The 22,515-nt window shown below is 42.7% G+C and overlaps 1 protein-coding gene across 1 annotated transcript; it reads right to left on the bottom strand.

Moving 5' to 3' along the window:
- Positions 1-8,896: 8,896 nt before the first annotated feature.
- Positions 8,897-19,004, bottom strand: fam98b (family with sequence similarity 98 member B). The gene is made up of 8 exons (XM_046308868.1): positions 18,804-19,004; positions 18,334-18,482; positions 14,422-14,550; positions 14,089-14,255; positions 13,835-13,915; positions 13,598-13,714; positions 9,914-10,081; positions 8,897-9,766 (listed from the first exon to the last, which is right to left on the bottom strand). Exons 1-8 carry the CDS (start codon positions 18,839-18,841, stop codon positions 9,494-9,496), a joined length of 1,122 nt encoding a protein of 373 aa, XP_046164824.1. The 5' UTR covers positions 18,842-19,004; the 3' UTR covers positions 8,897-9,493.
- Between the last annotated feature and the right edge of the window lie 3,511 nt (positions 19,005-22,515).

Here is a 22,515-nt window from a genome sequence, read left to right as displayed (position 1 = left end):
CTTTCAATTCCCCAGACTGTCAACCCGACAACACGCCCATAAGGAAGAATCCCTCGAGATCAGTAGAAGCCACAGAAGAACTAAACAGACGGGATAAGGCATCAGGCTTGGTGTTCTTGCTACCCGGACGGTAAGAAATCACAAACTCGAAACGAGCGAAAACAACGCCCAACGAGCTTGACGGGCATTAAGTCGTTTGGCAGAACGGATGTACTCAAGGTTCTTATGGTCTGTCCAAACGACAAAAGGAACGGTCGCCCCCTCCAACCACTGTCGCCATTCGCCTAGGGCTAAGCGGATGGCGAGCAGTTCACGGTTACCCACATCATAGTTGCGCTCAGATGGCGACAGGCGATGAGAAAAATAAGCGCAAGGATGAACCTTATCGTCAGACTGGAAGCGGGATAGAATGGCTCCCACGCCTACCTCTGAAGCGTCAACCTCGACAATAAATTGTCTAGTGACGTCAGGAGTAACGAGGATAGGAGCGGACGTAAAACGTTCTTTTAGAAGATCAAAAGCTCCCTGGGCGGAACCGGACCACTTAAAACACGTCTTGACAGAAGTAAGAGCTGTGAGAGGGGCAGCAACTTGACCGAAATTACGAATGAAACGCCGATAGAAATTAGCGAAACCTAAAAGCGCTGCAACTCGACACGTGACCTTGGAACGGGCCAATCACTGACAGCTTGGACCTTAGCGGAATCCATCTGAATGCCTTCAGCGGAAATAACGGAACCGAGAAAAGTAACGGAGGAGACATGAAAAGAGCACTTCTCAGCCTTTACGTAGAGACAATTCTCTAAAAGGCGCTGTAGAACACGTCGAACGTGCTGAACATGAATCTCGAGTGACGGAGAAAAAATCAGGATATCGTCAAGATAGACAAAAACAAAAATGTTCAGCATGTCTCTCAGAACATCATTAACTAATGCCTGAAAAACAGCTGGCGCATTGGCGAGACCGAACGGCAGAACCCGGTACTCAAAATGCCCTAACGGAGTGTTAAACGCCGTTTTCCACTCGTCCCCCTCTCTGATGCGCACGAGATGGTAAGCGTTACGAAGGTCCAACTTAGTAAAGCACCTGGCTCCCTGCAGAATCTCGAAGGCTGATGACATAAGGGGAAGCGGATAACGATTCTTAACCGTTATGTCATTCAGCCCTCGATAATCCACGCAGGGGCGCAGAGTACCGTCCTTCTTCTTAACAAAAAGAACCCCGCCCCGGCCGGAGAAGAAGAAGGCACTATGGTACCGGCGTCAAGAGACACAGACAAATAATCCTCGAGAGCCTTACGTTCGGGAGCCGACAGAGAGTATAGTCTACCTCGAGGAGGCGTGGTCCCTGGAAGGAGATCAATACTACAATCATACGACCGGTGAGGAGGAAGGGAGTTGGCTCGGGACCGACTGAAGACCGTGCGCAGATCATGATATTCCTCCGGCACTCCTGTCAAATCGCCAGGTTCCTCCTGAGAAGTAGGGAGAGAAGAAACGGGAGGGATGGCAGACATTAAACACTTCACATGACAAGAAACGTTCCAGGATAGGATAGAATTACTAGACCAATTAATAGAAGGATTATGACATACTAGCCAGGGATGACCCAAAACAACAGGTGTAAACGGTGAACGGAAAATCAAAAAGAAATAGTCTCACTGTGGTTACCAGATACTGTGAGAGTTAAAGGTAGTGTCTCAAATTTGATACTGGGAAGATGACTACCATCTAAGGCAAACATGGGCGTAGGCTTGTCTAATGGTCTGAAAGGAATGTTATGTTTCCGAACCCATGCTTCGTCCATGAAACAACCCTCAGCCCCAGAGTCAATCAAGGCACTGCATGTAGCACCCGAACCGGTCCAGCGTAGATGGACCGACATAGTAGTACAAGATCTAGATGAAGGGACCTGAGTAGTAGCGCTCACCAGTAGCCCTCCGCTTACTGATGGACTCTGGCCTCTTACTGGACATGAAATAACAAAATGTCCAGCAACTCCGCAATAGAGGCACAGGCGGTTGGTGATCCTCTGTTCCCTCTCCTTATTCGAGATGCGAATCCCTCCCAGCTGCATGGGCTCAGTCTCAAAGCCAGAGGAGGGAGATGGTTGCGATGCGGAGCAGGGAAACACCGTTGATGCGAGCTCTCTTCCACGAGCCCGGTGACGAAGATCTACCCGTCGTTCTATGCGGATGGCGAGAGCAATCAAAGAGTCCACATCTGAAGGAACCTCCCGGGAAAGAATCTCATCCTTAACCGCTGCGTGGAGTCCCTCCAGAAAACGAGCGAGCAGCGCCGGCTCGTTCCACTCACTAGAGGCAGCAAGAGTGCGAAACTCAATGGAATAATCCGTTATGGACCGTTCACCTTGGCATAAGGAAGCCAGGGCCCTAGAAGCCTCCTCACCAAAAACTGAACGGTCAAAAACCCGAATCATCTCCTCTTTAAAGTTCTGGAATCTGTTAGAGCAATCAGCCCTTGCCTCCCAGATAGCTGTGCCCCATTCTCGAGCCCGGCCAGTAAGGAGTGAAATGACGTAAGCAACCCGAGCTCTCTCTCTAGAGTATGTGTGGGGTTGGAGAGAGAACACAATCTCACACTGCGTGAGAAAGGAGCGGCACTCAGTGGGCTGCCCGGAGTAGCAAGGTGGGTTATTAACCCTGGGTTCTGGAGGCTCGGCAGGCCAGGGAGTAACAGGTGGCACGAGACGTAGACTCTGGAACTGTCCAGAGAGGTCGGAAACCTGAGCGGCCAGGTTCTCCACGGCATGGCGAGCAGCAGACAATTCCTGCTCGTGTCTGCCGAGCATGGCTCCTTGGATCTTGACGGCAGTGTAAACAGCGTCTGAAGTCGCTGGGTCCATTCCTTGGTCGGTTCCTTCTGTCATGCTGGTGAAAGAGGACCCAAACGCGACTTAACAGAAACAGAGTTTATTAATGCTCAAAACCGAATAACTGAAATCCTCTAGATAGTAGAGGGAAAACAACTGGAGAAGCGGCCACAGACTGCAGGTCGCCGGGTAGGCGCAGGCCGTAGTCAACTGAGACACCTGCTCACACGCAGCGTCTGAAGAAGGCACAAAACATGACAGGACAGGGTGATACACAATCACGGCAAAAAACACGACAGGACAGGGCGAAACGCAATTACAGCATAGAATACAAAACAAGGAACCGACGGAACAGGAACGGATTACAAAGGAATAAATAGGGAATCTAATCAGGGGAAAGGATCGGGAACAGGTGTGGGAAGACTAAATGATGATTAGGGGAATAGGAACAGCTGGGAGCAGGAACGGAACGACAGAGAGAAGAGAGAGCGAGAGAGTGAGAGAGGGAGGGGGAGAGAGAGGGATAGGAGGGAAAGAACCAAATAAGACCAGCAGAGGGAAACGAATAGCATGGGGAGCACAGGGACAAGACATGATAATAAATGACAAACATGACAGCCTCCACCAATCACAGCACTAACCCTAAAAGTGTTCATTGTGCCATATGCACACCAGACCTGGGTCAAATATGTTAAATAATTGAAAGTTGACTACTGGGGAAACTCAAAATCGGGCGCAGCTCTAATTTTTGACATATTCAGGTATAGTGGACACTCCACATCAACAAACATGATTTATTAACCATGATTCACCTTCACCGTATAACCCCTAGCACTACAATCCCATCGCCTTTTGGCCACGGTCAAACGGTTAACCATATCAGTCCAGAGACCCCAGAAAAATCTACTTTTTTATTTATCTGACGTTCATTGATCTGCATGTCCAGCCCTTATATTTAGTCTCACAATGAAGTGTTTTACATGTACCCTGAAAGTGCAAACTCATCCTGGCATCATTACGGAAACCAGGGAACTGAGTTTGAGCAACAGACATGCTTTGAGTGCTCCACATAATGTAGTATGTGTGTTGACAAACATCTCATCAGAAATTATTTTTGGTCTTTCCAGCATACTCAACAATTCCATGTCAACTGCACTGATATAAGTGTGTCTTCAACAAACTGTCCAAAATGGATTTTATGCATATGTTGCAGATCTGTGAAACTTAGGGCTTGAATCAATCTGTATCGCTGAAGTTCAGCATTATAGCGCAATTTAAATACGAAGCAAATTTTCAATTGAGCCGACATAAGCAGCTTTTACCGTGAATACAGTCTCCGCTAACGCAGGATCATTGCCTTCAAATGTCAATCACGCTACAATGGTGATCTTCAGCCCTACTAATTGAAAAAAGCCCATACTCCCCAGCCTGAAGTGTCGCCCGTCTCGCCATTGAAATATGCCTTTTTCTGTGGTGCTATGGGTTGGTAGCTTCAGGTTACGTGTGTTTGCAAGGCATAGGTCCTGAGTTTAAGCCAAGCATAAATTAATGCCGGATTGGGAGAAAGTGGTATGATGTCCTTTAGAAAATTTTTAAAAAGTACATTTGTCTCATTCAATATGGCAGTTTTCTTGTTCACAAAACAACTCACTGTTGCAATACACAGTTACAATACTTATTCTACGATACATCACATTATCATGGGTGTCAGTCCAACCCTGAACCCCCCCGTCCCCAGATGGTAAAGAACTGTGACATTGCATTAACACCAGTTTATAGAGTACAGCAGACCAGTGCAGATCACTGATAACTCAGGGTAAAGACCATGATCTCAGTTGAGCCAGGCTGTAACAATGGAGAGGTGGATTAGACAATTTGAGGGATTTGCGTACCATTGACTTCAGACGATTAAAACGATGATTATGACATGTCATTCATAATCTTGATTCAGCCCCTCAAACAGTTGCATAAATGTTATAACTTTGTTATCTTCTGTTTGATTAACAATATTGGGATGTTGACAAATTTGTTATTTAATATAAATAAAAGTGGGACACAAGAAAAAGCAGTGTAGAACACCGTTGCCCAAAATGCATTGCTCCAATAACTTTCAAAAGATTGTTCTGAAGTTTGACTGTCACACCCTGACCATAGTTTGCTTTGTATGTTTCTATGTTTTGTTTGGTCAGGGTGTGATCCGAGTGGGCATTCTATGTTGTGTGTCTAAATTGTCTGTTTCTGTGTTTGGCCTGATATGGTTCTCAATCAGAGGCAGGTGTTAGTCATTGTCTCTGATTGGGAACCATATTTAGGTAGCCTGTTGGGTTTTGTGGGTGATTGTTCCTGTCTCTGTGTTTGCACCAGATAGGGCTGTTTTGGTTTTTCACATTTCTTGGTTTTGTTAGTCTATTCATGTATAGTTTCTTTATTAAAGAACCATGAATAATAACCACGCTGCGTTTTGGTCCGCCTCTCCTTCGACACAAGAAAACTGTTACATTGACCCCCCCCAAAAATGTTTTCCTATGAAGTTGCACAAAAATGTGTTGCACAAAACGAATGAAGTTGCACAAAAATGTGTGTATTTTCCTACGAATTAAGTTGTACTAAAATGTGTGTATTTTCACACAAAATCTGCTGAAATACTTGTACATATTTGCATGAATTGAGTGTGAGATTGTGTTACACCAGCACAGCCTACCCACTGTACCAGCGAGCTGTTGGCTATAGTGCGTGTGCCAAGACCATAGTAGGCACATTTGCTATTTAACGCAACAGTTTTGTGACCATTTTAGGTGTTTGTTGGCTAATGCCCACCCCTCAGTAAATTTTAAACTGTCCCTAAACACTTTCCATTGCTCTTGGTGTCCTACCGCTCTCATGCAGTTTAACCCCGGGGCTTCGTGTGTTTGGTTTCCCAGGGAGCAGAGGGGAAGATCAAGGTTAGCAAGCTAACTTGCCTGTATATTCTGAAATAACTTTTTCGTTTTTCAGAAAGATAAGCTTGAAATGAGAATGTTCTAATTGACTTAACAACCAAACACACATACCTATGTTTAGCTTTCTTAAGGAACCAGAAAATCAACTGGTATTTCTGGTTGTTTATCAAAGTTAGCAGGCAAACTCATTGTTCCTGCTTTGTAGTATACCCATCTGGCTTTCTTGGCTCATTACAAATCTCCCTAAAGTTTACTGTATGCTTCCAAGTCTAAATGTTTGCACATAGGCCTATATTATGACATTTTGTGACGTTGTTTCTAATATCAGAATCCCATCCATAGTGTTGTTGTCATTCAATGAGAGAGGACTTGTTTTCATGCAAATTCTTTCACTTGAGAAATACTGCACCAAATATCTTACATATAAAATTGCACGACAAAGACCTCCTTTGCAAAAATGTCAAAATTACAGATTATTCTGACTATTTTGAGGAAGTGTTCTGGCTATGTTGATGCTATTGTGTCTTTCTGAAGGATAGAGATTTTTTCTTGCTTTTCAATGAAAGGTCTTTTAAGGGAGTATCCCAGCTTTTGCCTATTTGAGTTCTACTAGGAGCAATAAGAACCTAATCTGCAGGCGCCTTTAGCACACTTGGTCTTGGGGATTTTGGCAACTCAGCTCGATTGATGGAGAACCCTCTCTATCGTGAGTCAGTACAGTATATCATTACTCATACTGTACATTCTCTGGTTTAAAGTAAACAAGGTAACCTTAAACATGTATCCCCCCCCCCCCCCCGCCCCCCCCCCGGGCCAATTGGTGGTATGTACAAAATGTCATGACTGTAGCTCAAACAGGACAGGAGATATACTTGTTCAAAGTTTGGAATTTCACTTGATTACTACAGCACCCCCATTGGGCCAATCAGTGTCATTTTGTAAATGCCCGATTTCTATGACAAGACACTTCATACACCCACGTTTTGTCAAAATCGGGCCGGCGCTGTCTGAGATATCGTGTGTGACTAACGTACAAAGACAGATCCATAGTCACCCCCCCCCCCCTTAGCATGATTAAGATGCTAAAGGCCACGTTCCTGTGTTTCGTGGAGACTGCATTCACAGTAAATACTGCATAGGCCTACTGTATGTCAGCTCAATCTGAAATTATCTTTCAATTTCAATGACACTGTAGTGCTGAACTTCTGCGATTATGGATTGAATTGAGCACCAAGTCTTCAAATCAAAAAAAGAATTACCATGATTCAAATTTCCAACAATTTTAATTCGCTTAATCTACCATCAGTATAGAAAATATGGGTAACACTTTAATTGACACCCAGCATCATAACACGTTATGACACGATCATAACCATGTCATAATATGTCACAACAGCTGACAACTTGTCATAGCCTGTTATAGTCGGTCATAACACTGTCGTGACATATATTGCGTTATTTTATGGCTGGTTATGACATGTGTAAAAACACACAACCTGCCACACAAGGCAAAACATTGCATTACACCATAGCCTATGTAGTAGTATGTTTATGTATATATTTTCATTTTATTTACCAGATTCAATTATGATTGTAATTGCGCACATTCCATTACACTATAGTCCACGTGTACAGTACCAGTCAAAAGTTTGGACACACCTACTCAATCCAGGGAGTTTCTTTATTTTTACTATTCTCTACATTGTAGAATAGTAGTGAAGACATCAAAACTATGAAATAACACATAGGGAATCATGTAGTAATCCAAAAAGTGTTAAACAAATCAAAATATATTTTATATTTGAGATTCTTCAAAATAGCCACCCTTTGCCTTGATGATAGCTTTGGGCACTCTTGGTATTCTCTCAACCGGCTTCAAGAGGTAGTCACCTGGATTGCATTTCAATTAACAGGTGTGCTTTGTTAAAAGTTCATTTGTGGAATTTCTTTCCTTTTGAATGAGTTCGGGCCAATCAGTTATGTTGTGACAAGGTAGGTGTGGTATACAGAAGAGAGCCCTATTTGGTAAAATACCAAGTCCATATTATGGCAAGAACAGCTCAAATAAGCAAAGAGAAACCACAGTTCATCATTACTTTAAGACATGAATGTCAGTCAATACAGAACAAGAAGTTTCTTCAAGTGCGGTCTCAAAAATGGGCATTGTGATGAAACAGGCTCTCATGAGGAATGCCACAGGAAAGGAAGAGCGAGTTACCTCTGCTTCATTAGTAAACTGCACCTCCGATTTCTGCCCAAATAAATGCTTCACAGTCCAACAAACTGTTCAGAGGACACAGTGTGAATAAGGCCTTCATTATCGAATTGCTGCAAAGAAACTACTACTAAAGCACACCTATAAGGGACTTACTTGTGCAAAGAAACACGAGCAATGGACATTAGACCGGTGGAAATCTGTCCTTTGGTTTCATGTGTCCAAATTTGAGATTTTCGTTACAACCACTGTGCCTTTGTGAAACGCAGAGTAGGTGAACGGATGATCTCTGCATGTGTGGTTCCCACCTTGAAGCATGGAGGAGGTGTTATGGTGCTTTGCTAGTGATACTGTCTGTGATTTATTTATAATGGACCAGAGTGAAGAAAAAGCAGCCAACATGTGCTCAGCATATGTGGAAACTACTTCAAGATCATTGGAAAAGCATTCCAGGTGAAGCTGGTTGAGAGAATGCCAACCGTGTGCAAAGCTGTCATCAAGGCAAAGGGTGGCTTCTTTGAAAAATCTAAAATATATACACTTTAATTGATTACTGCATGATTCCATGTGTCATTTCATAGTTGTGATGTCTTCACTGTTATTGAAAATAGTAAGAATAAAAACCCTTGAATGAGTAGGCGTGTCCAGACTTTTGACTGGTGCTGTATGTAACAGTATGTTTATGATATATATTATTTTATATTTACCATGTTAAATTATCATTGTAATTGTGCACACATTGACGTCAGACATGCACCTAGCCCCATGCTCGGTTGCTGATGACTTCAGGAGCAGGACAAGACACCCTCCTTTTGACTGATATAAGGGCATGTACGTGATAGGCCTATCTGGCTTGTATGATAATATGGTCATAAAGTGTCATAAAGTGTATTTTCTTAGTCCAAGTAAAAAAAAAAAAAACAGGATGGTCCTAAATCTTCATGACTGTCATAAAAGTATTTTCTACAAGTTAAAACATAAAAAAAATATACATGACTAAACAAAAACAAAGGATTTAAAGAGAAACTTTCAAATGAAAGGACATTTCTTGGCAGGGAAAATCTAATTTGAATAAATGTGGGTTGACACTTATGTAGGTGTCATAACCAGCAATAAAATAGCGCAATGTCACAACCGGTGTAAATATATGCATCATGACAGTATTATAACAGGTTATGACCGTGTCATAACGTGTTAACACTGGGTATCAAGTAAAGTGTTACCAGAATAATAGAATAAATCTATTACAAAAATGGTCAGTGAGTTTGACTCGTTGCTTCTACAACGATCCTCAGCAGCACAGTTCATAACAGCATTGAAAATGAACACAAAAATGGGTGACAAATATTTTGGAGTGTTCCTACAGTAGCATTCTGTAAATCTCAGTCAGCATTCTGTAAATCTCAGTCAAATAAACAATGCCTTAGTGTTGCCCTTAGCGAAGCAGGTACACATGAGTAGGTTTCAGTTAACACTGTTTGGCTTTTCAGTCAAAAATAAATCATTGTTAGTATTGATAACGTCCTCTCTTTCCTCCGTGACCCCAACCAACGCCCCCTCCTACTCCACCCCCTCCTCGCCAGCCACCCTTACCACCTCCCCAACTACCACCACCTCCCCAACTACCACCACCTCCCCAACTACCACCACCTCCTCGACCACCACCACCACGACCACCAAAACCTCCGTCTTGTCTCTTCTGCCAGGCTGGCATCTCAGGGAGGGGGGCATCTATCTCAGAGGGCCGACCACCGCGATCTGGCACCCTTCCCATCAGGATCTATAGAAGTGAAATACAACTGGTAGGTCAATGACAGGACAATGGCTGGGGACCATGGACCCTCATTTGGTCAGTTACAATGCTTTGTCCTAAAGACAACACTCAGACATTTGCACACAATGAACTTTGGGTCCCATTCCACAGTACCTTATTGACGGCACAGGCAGTATTCTTTCTGCTTGAGCCACTGCTAGTCTTCACCACGTTGCATATGTCCTCCCTGGCTGCCAGCAGGTGAGCCATGCCCACAGATGACATCTGGGCCAGGGAGTGTCTCTTAGGCTGGTAGGCCCTGGCCATACAGTCAACTCTCTCCTAACAGAAAAGACAGATGGGTAAGTTTGTTGAGCATAGGACATGCACAATGAGATTCTTCATAGAGAGCAGAAAGGGTGTAGCCTGCCGATTAAGGACAGTATCACGAGTAGCACTGTGTCCTGATGAGGAAAGGGCGTCACTTTAGACCAGGGATGTGCAGAAGGCACCCCTTTTGGCCTGAAGATCAAACTTTTGAGGGGGGGGGGATTTGACACCTACTCATTCAAGGGTTTTTCTTTATTTTACTATTGTCTACATTGTACAATAACATCAAAACTATGAAATAACACATATGGAATCGTGTAGTAACCAAGAGTGTTAAACAAATCAAAATATATTTTAGTTTCTTCAAAGTAGCCATCCTTTGCCTTGATGACAACTTTGCACACTCTTAGCAATCTCTCAACCAGGTTCACCTGGAAGGCTTTTGAAAATTTCTTCAAGTGCAATCGCAAAAACCATCAAGCGCTATGATGAAACTGGTTCTCATGAGGACTGCCACAGGAAAGAAAGACCCTGCATTACCTCTGCTGCAGAGGATAAGTTCATTAGAGTTAACTGCACTTTAGATTGCAGCCGAAATAAATTCATGTAGCAGACATCTCAACATCAACTGTTCTGATGACACTGCGTGAATCAGGCTTTCATTGTTGACTTTCTGCAAAGAAACCACTACTAAAGGACACCAATTATAAGAAGATACTTTCTTGGACCAACAAACACGAGCAATGGACATTAGACCAGGGGAAATCTGTCCTTTCGTCTCATGAGTCCAATTTGAGTTCCAACCGATGTGTCTTTGTGTGAGACAGAGTAGGTGAACAGATGATCTCCGCATGTGTGGTTCCCACCTTGAAGCATGGAGGTGGTGTGATGGTGTGGGAGTGCTTTGCTGGTGACAATGTCCGATTTAACCAGCATGGCTACCACAGCATTCTGCAGCGATTACCAAGGAGAGTGATGGAGTGTTGCATCAGATGACCTGGCCTGCAAAATCACCCAACCTCAGCCCAATTGAGATGGTTTGGGATGAATTGGACCGCAGAGTGAAGGAAAAACAACCAACAAGTGCTCAGCATGTGGGAACTCCAAGATTGTTGGAAAAGCATTCCAGGTAAAGCTGGTTGAGAGAATGCTAAGAGTGTGCAAAGCTGTCATCAAGGCAAAGAATGGCTATTTTGAAGATTCTGTGTGTTATTTCATAGTTCTGATGTCTTCACTATTATTCTACAATGCAGAAAATAGTACAAATAAAGTGAGTAGGACTCTCCACTCCAAACTGTTTACTGGTAGTGCAAGTATTCAGACCCTTTACTCAGTACTTTGTTGAAGCACCTTTAGCAGTGATTGCAGCCTCGAGTCTTCTTGGGTATGTCCCTACAAGCTTGGCACACCTGTATTTGGGGGGGGTTTCTCCCATTTGTCTCTGCAGATCCTCTCAAGCACTGTCAGGTTGGAAGGAGAGAGTCGCTGCACAGCTATTTTCAGGTCTCTCCAGAGGTGTTAGATCGGGTTCAAGTCCTGGCTCTGGCTGGGCCACTCAAGGACATTCAGAGACTTGTCCTGAAGCCACTCCTGCGTTGTCTTGACTGTGTGCTTAGGGTCGTTGTCCTGATGGAAGGTGAACCTTCACCCCAGTCTGAGGTCCTGAGCAGGTTTTCATCAAGCATCTCTCTGTACTTTGCTCTGTTCATCTTTCCCTCAATCCTCCAGTTGTAGAAACTTCTCAAGGATGATCAATGGAAACAGGATGCACTTGAGCTCAATTTCAAGTTTCATAGCAAAGGGTCTGAATACTTATGTAAATAAGATGTTTATTATTTATATATTTGCAAAAAAACTTCCCTTTGTCATTATGGGGTATTGGGTGTAGATTGATGAGGACATTGTTTTATTTAATACATTTTAGAATAAGGCTGTAATGTAACACCATTTGGGAAAATGTATTAGCCCATTTCAGCTAACATTTTGTAGACTGTTAAGTGAGCTGGCCGCGGTATTAGCTAAACTTGTAGTAATCATGGTCAAATTACTGACTGGGGGGGGGGGGGGCACCATTGGTTTTCTTAGTCATGGTCACTCAGCTATATTAAAAACTGCAAACATTGTTCTCCATTCTTTAGCAAAATGTGTATAATTGCAGTCAATTAGTTATAAAATTACAAAATCTTCTCTCCACCCCATGGCAAAGTGTAGAATTGCAGAAACTTGCTTTAGATCTAACATTTTCTCTACACACCACGGCAAAATGTGTAAAATTACAGGAAATTACGTGGAAAACATGCTTTTATTTGTTCTTGCCGCTGTCAAGAGGGGGGCCGTTAAAAATGCTTTGCTCAGAAGGCAGCAGTTTTGCCTAGGGCCCCCAATAGGCTCGGGCCGGCTCTGACTGCATTTTTATTTATTTCACCTTTATTTAAACAGGTAGGCAAGTTGAGAACAAGTTCTCATTTACAATTGCGACCTGGCCAAGATAAAGCCAAGCAGTTCGACACATACAACACAGAGTTACACATGGAGTAAAACAACCATACAGTCAATAATACAATAGAAAAATAAGTCTATATACAATGTGAGCAAATGAGTTGAGATAAGGGAGGTAAAGGCAAAAAAAGGCCATGGTGGCAAAGTAAATACAATATAGCAAGTAAAACACTGAAATGGTAGATTTGCAGTAGAAGAATGTGCAAAGTAGAGATATAAATAATGGGGTGCAAAGGAGCTAAATAAATAAATAAATAAATAAATACAGTAGGGTTAGGAGGTAGTTGTTTGGGCTAAATTATAGATGGGCTATGTACAGGTGCAGTAATCTGTGAGCTGCTCTGACAGCTGGTGCTTAAATCTAGTGAGGGAGATAAGTGTTTCCAGTTGAGATTTTTGTAGTTTGTTCCAGCCATTGGCAGCAGAGAACTGGAAGGAGAGGCGGCCAAAGGAAGAATTGTTTTTTTAGGGTGACCAGAGAGATTTACCTGCTGGAGCGCGTGCTACAGGTGGATGCTGCTATGGTGACCAGCAAGCTGAGATAAGGGGGGACTTTACCTAGCAGGGTCTTGTGGATGACCTGGAGCCAGTGGGTTTGGCAACGAGTATGAAGCGAGGGCCAGCCAACGAGAGTGTACAGGTCGCAGTGGTGGGTAGTATATGGGGCTTAGGTGACAAAACGGATGGCACTGTGATAGACTGCATGCAATTTATTGAGATGGGTAATGGAGGCTATTTTGTAAATGACATCGCCGAAGTTGAGGATCGGTAGGATGGTCAGTTTTACGAGGGTATGTTTGGCAGCATGAGTTGCGAAATAGGAAGCCAATTCTAGATTTAACTCCGGATTGGAGATGTTTGATTTGAGTCTGGAAGGAGAGTTTACAGTCTAACCAGACACCTAGGTATTTGTAGTTGTCCACATATTCATGTGTGGGTATGACTTCAGATCTTTTGTGGCCCCCATCCCCATCAAAGTTGACCATGCCTGCTTTAGACTATTGAGATGCACCCAAAGACTCCACCTGCCTTGGCTCTGTCTGACCAGCCGAAAGACTGCACAGTGACGTCCAGACGTTTGATCAGCAGCCTCCGCCGACACTCATACTGTGAGGACAGGACCGTGTTGATCTGCTCCAGCCTTTCCTGTGGATATAGACAAGGCCCAGAGTCAATGGACACACTTGACATCTCCTCATGCCTTAGCAGGAATTCTGAATTTTGCCTGCACGAAAATGGGTTAAAGTCTGAATGCAGTCTGCTTACCCACTGTTCACTGTCGAGATTGTTCTTCAGCACTGGCTTTCCAATGTGATCCTTTGGAAGCTCTTGAAGCACTGCGTTTATCTGGAAATACAGATATACAATGCATTTGTTGAATACAAAGATAATGATACAATCAAAGGCTATGCATTCGGCACTTTCTCACAGACTTCCTATTGGGTTAATGAAGGCCATTTTTATACCAGACCTGAGCCTAGGGAGGAAGTATCGGGTGTGCAAGACTAACTTAGACACACCTTTTTTTCTATCCCGGAGAACAGCTCTACTACTTCCTGCCCTCTTGGCTCTGGGAGCTTCAGTGTTTCACAGATTGCCTGGAGATCGTTTCGGTCTTTGTGTTGTTTGTCCTCAACAAGTCGGCTCTTCACAATCTGTGCAGCTTGTACCTCTGAGCTTAAAAACACTGCAGAATAAAGATGTGAGCCACAGGTAAAAATCGCATTCAATGTAAAAATGGAAACTGTAAAATATATGTCAGAACCATGGCAGATCAGCAACACCAAAAGGGTTATCATAACATGAGGGTACTCAGACCCGTTTTCTGAACAAATGGTCACGTCAGTACTTACATACTAGCTTTACATGGTCTTTTTTATTCTGCAGCCCTCCCTGTAGAATCCCGGAGACAAGGCCTTGATAGGGGCACTCCAACTCCTTCAGCATACCACTCATCTCAAACCGAAGGCCATCAGTATCACCTAAACACAACGTGAAATGTTGTGGGCATTTAGTACAAATCCACTTTTTCGAGCTGAAAGACGATGGCCAGAGCTTACCCATGATGTTGCGCAACAATTTAAGTCAATAAGTCTGAGTTGTAGTCAAAGTATGATATATTTGAGCTTGAAGTGACAAATCTGAACTGATCACTTGGTGCAAATCTGTGAATGTGGTGTCTTTTCCTATGATATTACAAATTGTTTTCAGCCTATATTTCGTTTCAGGGCTGGGTTTTATTTAAATGTTACCACCCACTAGCATGGCATTGTTTAATAATCAGAAACAGCTGTAATGTTATTCCTATTTGCGGCTGAGATGAGCCAATAAGCAGTGTTGTGTTGGAGACCACCTAAATCCAGACTGATTCCAGACCAAGACCAGAGCAAATCGAGTCCGAGCCAAGAACGGAGGGGGGAGCCGAGAGCGATTTAAGACCGAGAGGGGTCCGAGACTAATTCAAGACCATGATTGTAATTTTGTCAAATCACCACCATAATAAGAGTTCAAAATGTCCAGTATGTCAGTGTTCATATTTCAGAACATATGGATAGTTTAGATCTTCAGAATGGTTAAAAAATGCATGCTGAGTGAAAATAGAGCCACTAACCCAAAGACAGTGGGGATGTTTCTGATCTCCTAGCCAATGGCTGACTTAGCTAGCTAGAATTTGTCCGATTCCAATATATTGTATATTCCTAGTTTTTACCAAATGAACTACATAACATTGTAATAATTTATTTGAATGGTAGATCTCTATTGATAAACTGGATAAATCAAGTTGTAACCTAGGCCTATTATGATTGCATATTTAATAGGAGTGTGTGCATGCATTGCGTCCATTTGGGATTTATTTTATTGAACGGATCAACAGCATTTACAGTTGAAGTCGGAATTTTACATACACTTAAGTTAGAGTCATTAAAACTGTCTTTTGTCTTTTTAACAAACTATAGTTTTGGCAAGTCGGTAAGGACATCTACTTTGTGCATGACAAGTAATTTTACCAACAATTGTTTAAAGACAGATTATTTCACTATATCACAATTCCAGTGGGTCAGAACAGCTTGGAAAATTCCAGAAAATGATGTCATGCTTTAGAAGCTTCTGTTAGGCTAATTGACATCATTTGAATCAATTGGAGGTGTACCTGTGGATGTATTTCAAGGCCTACCTTCAAACTCAGTGATCTTTGCTTGACATCATGGGAATATCAAAAAAAATCTGCCAAGACCTCAGAGAAAAAAAACTGTAGACCTCCACAAGTCAGGTTCATCCTTGGGAGCAATTTCCAAATGCCTGAAGGTATCACGCTCATCTGTACAAGCAATAGTATGCAAGTACAAACATCATGAAACCACGCAGCCGTCATACCGCTCAGGAAGAAGACGCATTCTGTCTCCTTGAGATGAACGTACTTTGGTGCGAAAAGTGCAAATCAATCCCAGAACCGCAAAGGACCTTGTGAAGTCAAGGTATTGGAGTGGACATCACAAACCCTGACCACAATCCTATAAAACATTTGTGGGCAGAACTGAGAAAAAAGCGTGTACTAGCAAGGAGCCCTACAAACCTGACTCAGCTACACCAGCTCTGTCAGGAGGAATGGGCCAAAATTCACCCAATTTATTGCGGGAAGCTTGTGGAAGGAAACGTTTGACCAAAGTTAAACAATTTAAAGGCCATGCCACCAAATACTAATTGAGTGTAAACTTCTGACCCACTGGGAATGTGATGAAAGAAATAAAAGTTGAGTTGAAATTTATTTGGCTAAAGTGTATGTAAACTTCTGACTTCAACTGTACATAGAAGTAGCTAAACTTAAAACAGCAATGACGTCATTCATGGGGCGAGAAGGGGGGGGTGGCACGGAGTCAGTTTGCTGAGGCAATAGATCATCTTTGGGAGAGACGTCAGAGAGAGACGTCAGAGAGAGACAGATTAAGTGAATTAATAAAGTTTTGGTGGCAATCAGCTTTGAAATCAGCGTATTTTGCATTATGGTTTGCACAAAGTACCAGGGTAGTGAATTGATGATAGCTTCAGCTGTAAGCCAACAAGAAATGATAGCTTGGTTATCGTCGCTGCACAGCTATTTTCAGGCCTTTTCAGAGAAGGCAAAGTGTGGCTCAAACATAAAATCTATTTAGATTTGTTTAACACTTTTTTGGTTACTACTAAAGTAGAAAATAGTCTAAATAAAGAAAAACCCTTGAAATAGTTGCTGTGTACAAACTTTTGACTGTTATTGTACATAGAGAAATCATAATTTTGACCACACAGGATTTTGTAATAATAAAATTGGTGTATAAACTCCCCATCACATTTCCCCAAGCCCAAAATGTCTCCGTCCAACCCCCCATATGGATGTTTTGCTGCAGTGCTGCCTGCCAGCAGTAATCGTGAGAGATTCAATAAACTGTCATTGTTTAGTAACATAGTAGATGCAGGGAACAGTGGGAGCTGTGAGTTGATGGTTCGGATTACGGGATGCCAAGGTCATATTTTCTGATTTTTCTGGTCCAGTTAAAGGGTTGTTCAGATTCACTTAGATCTGTGGACCATACTTTTGGTCAGAATATGAGCTTTTCAAAAGTTGTTTATATATTATAGAGATCAGTCCTTTTGGGAGCCCAGATAATTTAGTTAGAAATCCCATCATTAGATGGTTTAGTAGTGTGTGTGTGTGTCTTTCAAATCTTGGAGTGTGCAAAGCTGCCATCAAAGCAAAAGGTGGCTACTTTGAAGAATCTCTAAGTTAAATTATTTAAACACTTTTTTGGTTACTACATGAGTGTTATGTTTTACACCCGTCAAGACCCAGCGTCTCAAGCTCAATGAGGAGTTTGGAGGGTACTATAGTGTTGAAAATTGGGCTGTAGGCAATGAACAGCATTCTTACATAGGTATCCCTCTTGTCCACTGCCCTATCCCATCTGGACAAAAGGAATTCCAATGTAAGAAAGCTGTTCATTGACTACATTAGCTAGCTAGATAAGGTTAGCATGCTAGCTACACTGACAGTACCCTATTTGTTAGTGTTTATCAATTCCACCTGGAAATTTCCACACCCTATTTGTGAAGTAGTCTTCGTCATTCTTTGGAGGTGGAACCTAAACGTGCATTTCCTCTCGTGGACAAGAAACTACATCTAAATAGTGGCGCCAACTTCCTCTGGGGGGGGGGGGTTCCTTTAACATGGTAATCACTAAAGTATGAAATAACTGGAGACGCTGATTGTTTTCAACCTAATCTACTCATGATGGCATAAACCGATTCATGGACCGTCTATATCCGGGTTGCATCCGGTTGACACGGCTCAACTCCACAAGCACACTAGCACTCAGTGTGCACAGGGAGCAGCACTGACATGCTCATGTCATCCAAAGACATGGGAGACATTGGATGAATATAAACATTTTATATCTTTGGCTGTGAATGACTGTGGAATTTTTGTATAAACACATGGTTGCTATAGTTATTGCTACATACCTTTGTGGATGTTTAGTGCACAAAGGTAATGACTAAAGTGTTTCATTTGGAATTTTCAAACCTGACTTCTTTATGTGGTCGTCTATGGAAATTGTCTTTCTGGATTGAACTTCAGTTAAACTGCAGTACTGAGTAAGACCGTATGTGCAGTCGAAACCATGCTTCTAGACCGGAAGCCTGGCCCATTGGTTACATTAACTGGGTAGTATGTGATTTAACAAAACAGTGAGAGGCAGTGAGAGGTGATGATGTCTGATGGTATTTTGGCTCACCATAACCTGATGTATTGCTCTCTTCCAGGTCACATAACGGTGTCAGACGGGATTTAAACCACATACAAAGGTTGATATACTCAGGTGATGACAGTCCACCTTCACATGCTTTGACAAGCGTCTCCTCATCCTGCAGAGGTCCGTCATACCTGCGCACCAAAAGACACATTTAGCTCGAGAACCCAGGGCGGCATACATGGCGGCATACATACGTAATTTACGTCGTAATGCGCTAGTATTAGCATACCGAACATGCATGGATGGGAAAGCAAGCTAGCATCGAATCATGATAGGACTTGGATTTTGCATGGATGCAATTGCGAACTAATGAGCATATACGTTGAATACTACTGTCTAGGACGAATGCACTATATTGACAACACCCATGTACATTTGCTAGCTAGCGGTTAATCGCTGATTGAGCAGCGTAACCCGTGATGCCATGAGATGACGGAGTGTGGTTTGCTTACCCGATTTGTTCCAGAACATCTAAAATATCACGTTCCATTGTGGCAGACAACAATATCAGCAGATTCCTTCAAAGTTATACATGTAACCGATATAAACGAGAGTGTATTGACATTGTGAGACACAAACATACATTATTAGCTTAATTCATCCGCTAGCTAAAACCATCCCGAGAGTCAGAAGTAACGGAAATTAAATCCGTAGTGGAACATTCATGTTGGTTACTTTTGTTCCGCTCAGTGTGTTCCCTTCATAGAGATAGATAGAGGACTCTACTGTCCAAAAGCCTGCTTTAGCATGGGAAGGGTTTTGAAGTAGTCAAGTGGGACCAGTGTGTTATAAATAACATTAGCGTGAGCAACAATAGGGAAATCGCTGATTTGCCGTTAAAATAAAAGTCCTGACGCAAACTGATGGAAACATTTTTTTTTATTTCACCTTTATTTAACTAGGTAGGCTAGTTGAGAACAAGTTCTCATTTGCAACTGCGACCTGGCCAAGATAAAGCATAGCAGTCTGAACAGACAACACAGAGTTACACATGGAGTAAACAATTAACAAGTCAATAAGGGAGTCTATATACATTGTGTGCAAAAGGCACGAGGAGGTAGGCGAATAATTAAAATTCTGCAGATTAACACATGCCACAGTTGGACAAGATAAGGCTAAACAAGACTGGAATGTTGTTATATAAATTAAAGAAAATACAATTATTAGTTAATCTGACCAAAGAAAATCTGTTTAAATCGCACTGTGGATGTATTTGGCTTCAGAATTGCATTGGAGGCTTACTTGTATGATGCACTGTATAGCGTAACCTATGGATTGTGCACCCATGAAATTACCCTCCCCATTGTACTGTAACAGAAATTGAACACCCTCCCCCCTCATATAATTAACTCAAAATAATGTTTATGACCAAAAATAGCAATAACTGTAGCAACACTGTGTTTATAAACGTGGAATTCTTCAGCATGCTTTTGTGGCACAGTTGATGCTACACAGGGATACAGGCCAGAAAGTTGAGGGTTCGCCCCCCCCCCTTTTTAGCCAGTAGTTCTGAAAATAGTCTGACGAGCCAAAATTTGTGCCTGAAAATTGCATACTCCATCACATATGTGCAGATATGTACACCACGTCATTGCTCTCTGTCTCGCTCTGCTGTGTGTGCTTCTTGCTAGCTGTCACTCAAATGACGAGGGGCTGAAGCTCATTGACTAGAACTCGAATTGAGGGCTGGCCCAACTGGGGTAAAATGTAAGCTTTCAGAAAAACAGTCGCTTTCAAACTAATTAAAGGTAACACAGTACTTCTGATCATAGATTATGCATGTATGAACTATACATTGACACATCAAGCCCAAAGCGGGAGGATTAAAAAATACTTAGTAGTTTAAAGGACTGTTGCATTATTTATAATGCACAGTCAACCTCTCTTTCATATCGTCTGAGATCCCCAAGGATTGGAAAGCTGCCGCAGTCATCCCCCTCTTCAAAGGGGGAGACACCCTGGACCCAAACTGTTACAGACCTATATCCATCCTGCCCTGCCTATCTAAGGTCTTCGAAAGCCAAGTCAACAAACGGGTCACTGACCATCTCAAATCCCACCGTACCTTCTCCGCTGTGCAATCTGGTTTCCGAGCCGGTCACGGGTGCATCTCAGCCACACTCAAGGTACTAAACGATATCATAACCGCCATCGATAAAAGACAGTACTGTGCAGCCGTCTTCAACGACCTTGCCAAGGCTTTCGACTCTGTCAATCACCATATTCTTATCGGCAGACTCAGTAGCCTCGGTTTTTCGGATGACTGCCTTGCCTGGTTCACCAATTACTTTGCAGACAGAGTTCAGTGTGTCAAATCGGAGGGCATGCTGTCCGGTCCTCTGGCAGTCTCTATGGGGGTGCCACAGGGTTCAATTCTCGGGCCGACTCTTTTCTCTGTATATATCAATGATGTTGCTCTTGCTGCTGTCGATTCCCTGATCCACCTCTACGCAGACGACACCATTCTATATACTTTCGGCCCGTCATTGGACACTGTGCTATCTAACCTCCAAACGAGCTTCAATGCCATACAACACTCCTTCCATGGCCTCCAACTGCTCTTAAACGCTAGTAAAACCAAATGCATGCTTTTCAACCGATCGCTGCCTGCACCCGCATGCCCGACTAGCATCACCACACTGGATGGTTCCGACCTTGAATATGTGGACATCTATAAGTTCCTAGGTGTCTGGCTAGACTGCAAACTCTCCTTCCAGACTCATATCAAACATCTCCAATCAAAAATCAAATCAAGTGTCGGCTTTCTATTCCGCAACAAAGCATCCTTCACTCACGCTGCCAAGCTTACCCTAGTAAAACTGACTATCCTACCGATCCTCGACTTCGGCGATGTCATCTACAAAATTTCTTCCAACACTCTACTCAGCAAACTGGATGCAGTTTATCACAGTGCCATCCGTTTTGTCACTAAAGCACCTTACACCACCCACCACTGCGACTTGTATGCTCTAGTCGGCTGGCCCTCGCTACATATTCGTCGCCAGACCCACTGGCTCCAGGTCATCTACAAGTCCATGCTAGGTAAAGCTCCGCCTTATCTCAGTTCACTGGTCACGATGGCAACACCCATCCGTAGCACGTGCTCCAGCAGGTGTATCTCACTGATCATCCCTAAAGCCAACACCTCATTTGGCCGCCTTTCGTTCCAGTACTCTGCTGCCTGTGACTGGAACGAATTGCAAAAATCGCTGAAGTTGGAGACTTTTATCTCCCTCACCAACTTCAAACATCAGCTATCTGAGCAACTAACCGATCGCTGCAGCTGTACATAGTAAATAGCCCACCCATTTTCACCTACCTCATCCCCATATCAGTTTTTATTTATTTACTTTTCTGCTCTTTTGCACACCAATATCTCTACCTGTACATGACCATCTGATCATTTATCACTCCAGTGTTAATCTGCAAAATTGTAATTATTCGCCTACCTCTTCATGCCTTTTGCACACATTGTATATAGACTCCCCTTTTTTCTCTACTGTGTTATTGACTTGTTAATTGTTTACTCCATGTGTAACTCTGTGTTGTCTGTTCACACTGCTATGCTTTATCTTGGCCAGGTCGCAGTTGCAAATGAGAACTTGTTCTCAACTAGCCTACCTGGTTAAATAAAGGTGAAATAAAAAATAAAATAAATAATGAGGGATACCTGGAGAAAATCGGATCTCTCTGAAATGAAAATGGATCGCCATTGGCTATTGTTAAAAAAAGAGGATAGTCTTAGCAGTGCTACATTTGTCTATCAATTGTAAAAATGTAGGCAACAGAACCAGTTACAACTGAGGTATCTGATCATCAATGAATTCAAGAAAAGGACGTTCATTGTTTAACACAGCAGCCGCATATCCTCAGATAGGCCTACATGCACTTGTGGGGGGAAAAAACATTTGGGAAACTATACTTTTCTAATTTATTATATTTTATTCCACTATATTGTTGTTACAAAATAGATTTGTGTTGACTGTGATTAGGGCATGGGAATATAAGAGCACCTGCTAGGCTAAATTAACAAATGATACTCACCACATGATACTCAAACCAGGATGGCCACACTCGTGTTTCTAAAAGTGAATTCAAAGGCACTGTAGAATGACCGTATGGCCTAATAAGGCATTTTCATTTCATTATTATGTCATTCTAAGT

Source organism: Oncorhynchus gorbuscha, linkage group LG17, assembly GCF_021184085.1.
Source record: "Oncorhynchus gorbuscha isolate QuinsamMale2020 ecotype Even-year linkage group LG17, OgorEven_v1.0, whole genome shotgun sequence".
Classification (NCBI taxonomy): Eukaryota; Metazoa; Chordata; class Actinopteri; order Salmoniformes; family Salmonidae; genus Oncorhynchus; species Oncorhynchus gorbuscha.
Note: the sequence above shows the minus strand (reverse complement) of the source record. Positions and strands in the feature narration are given on the sequence as shown.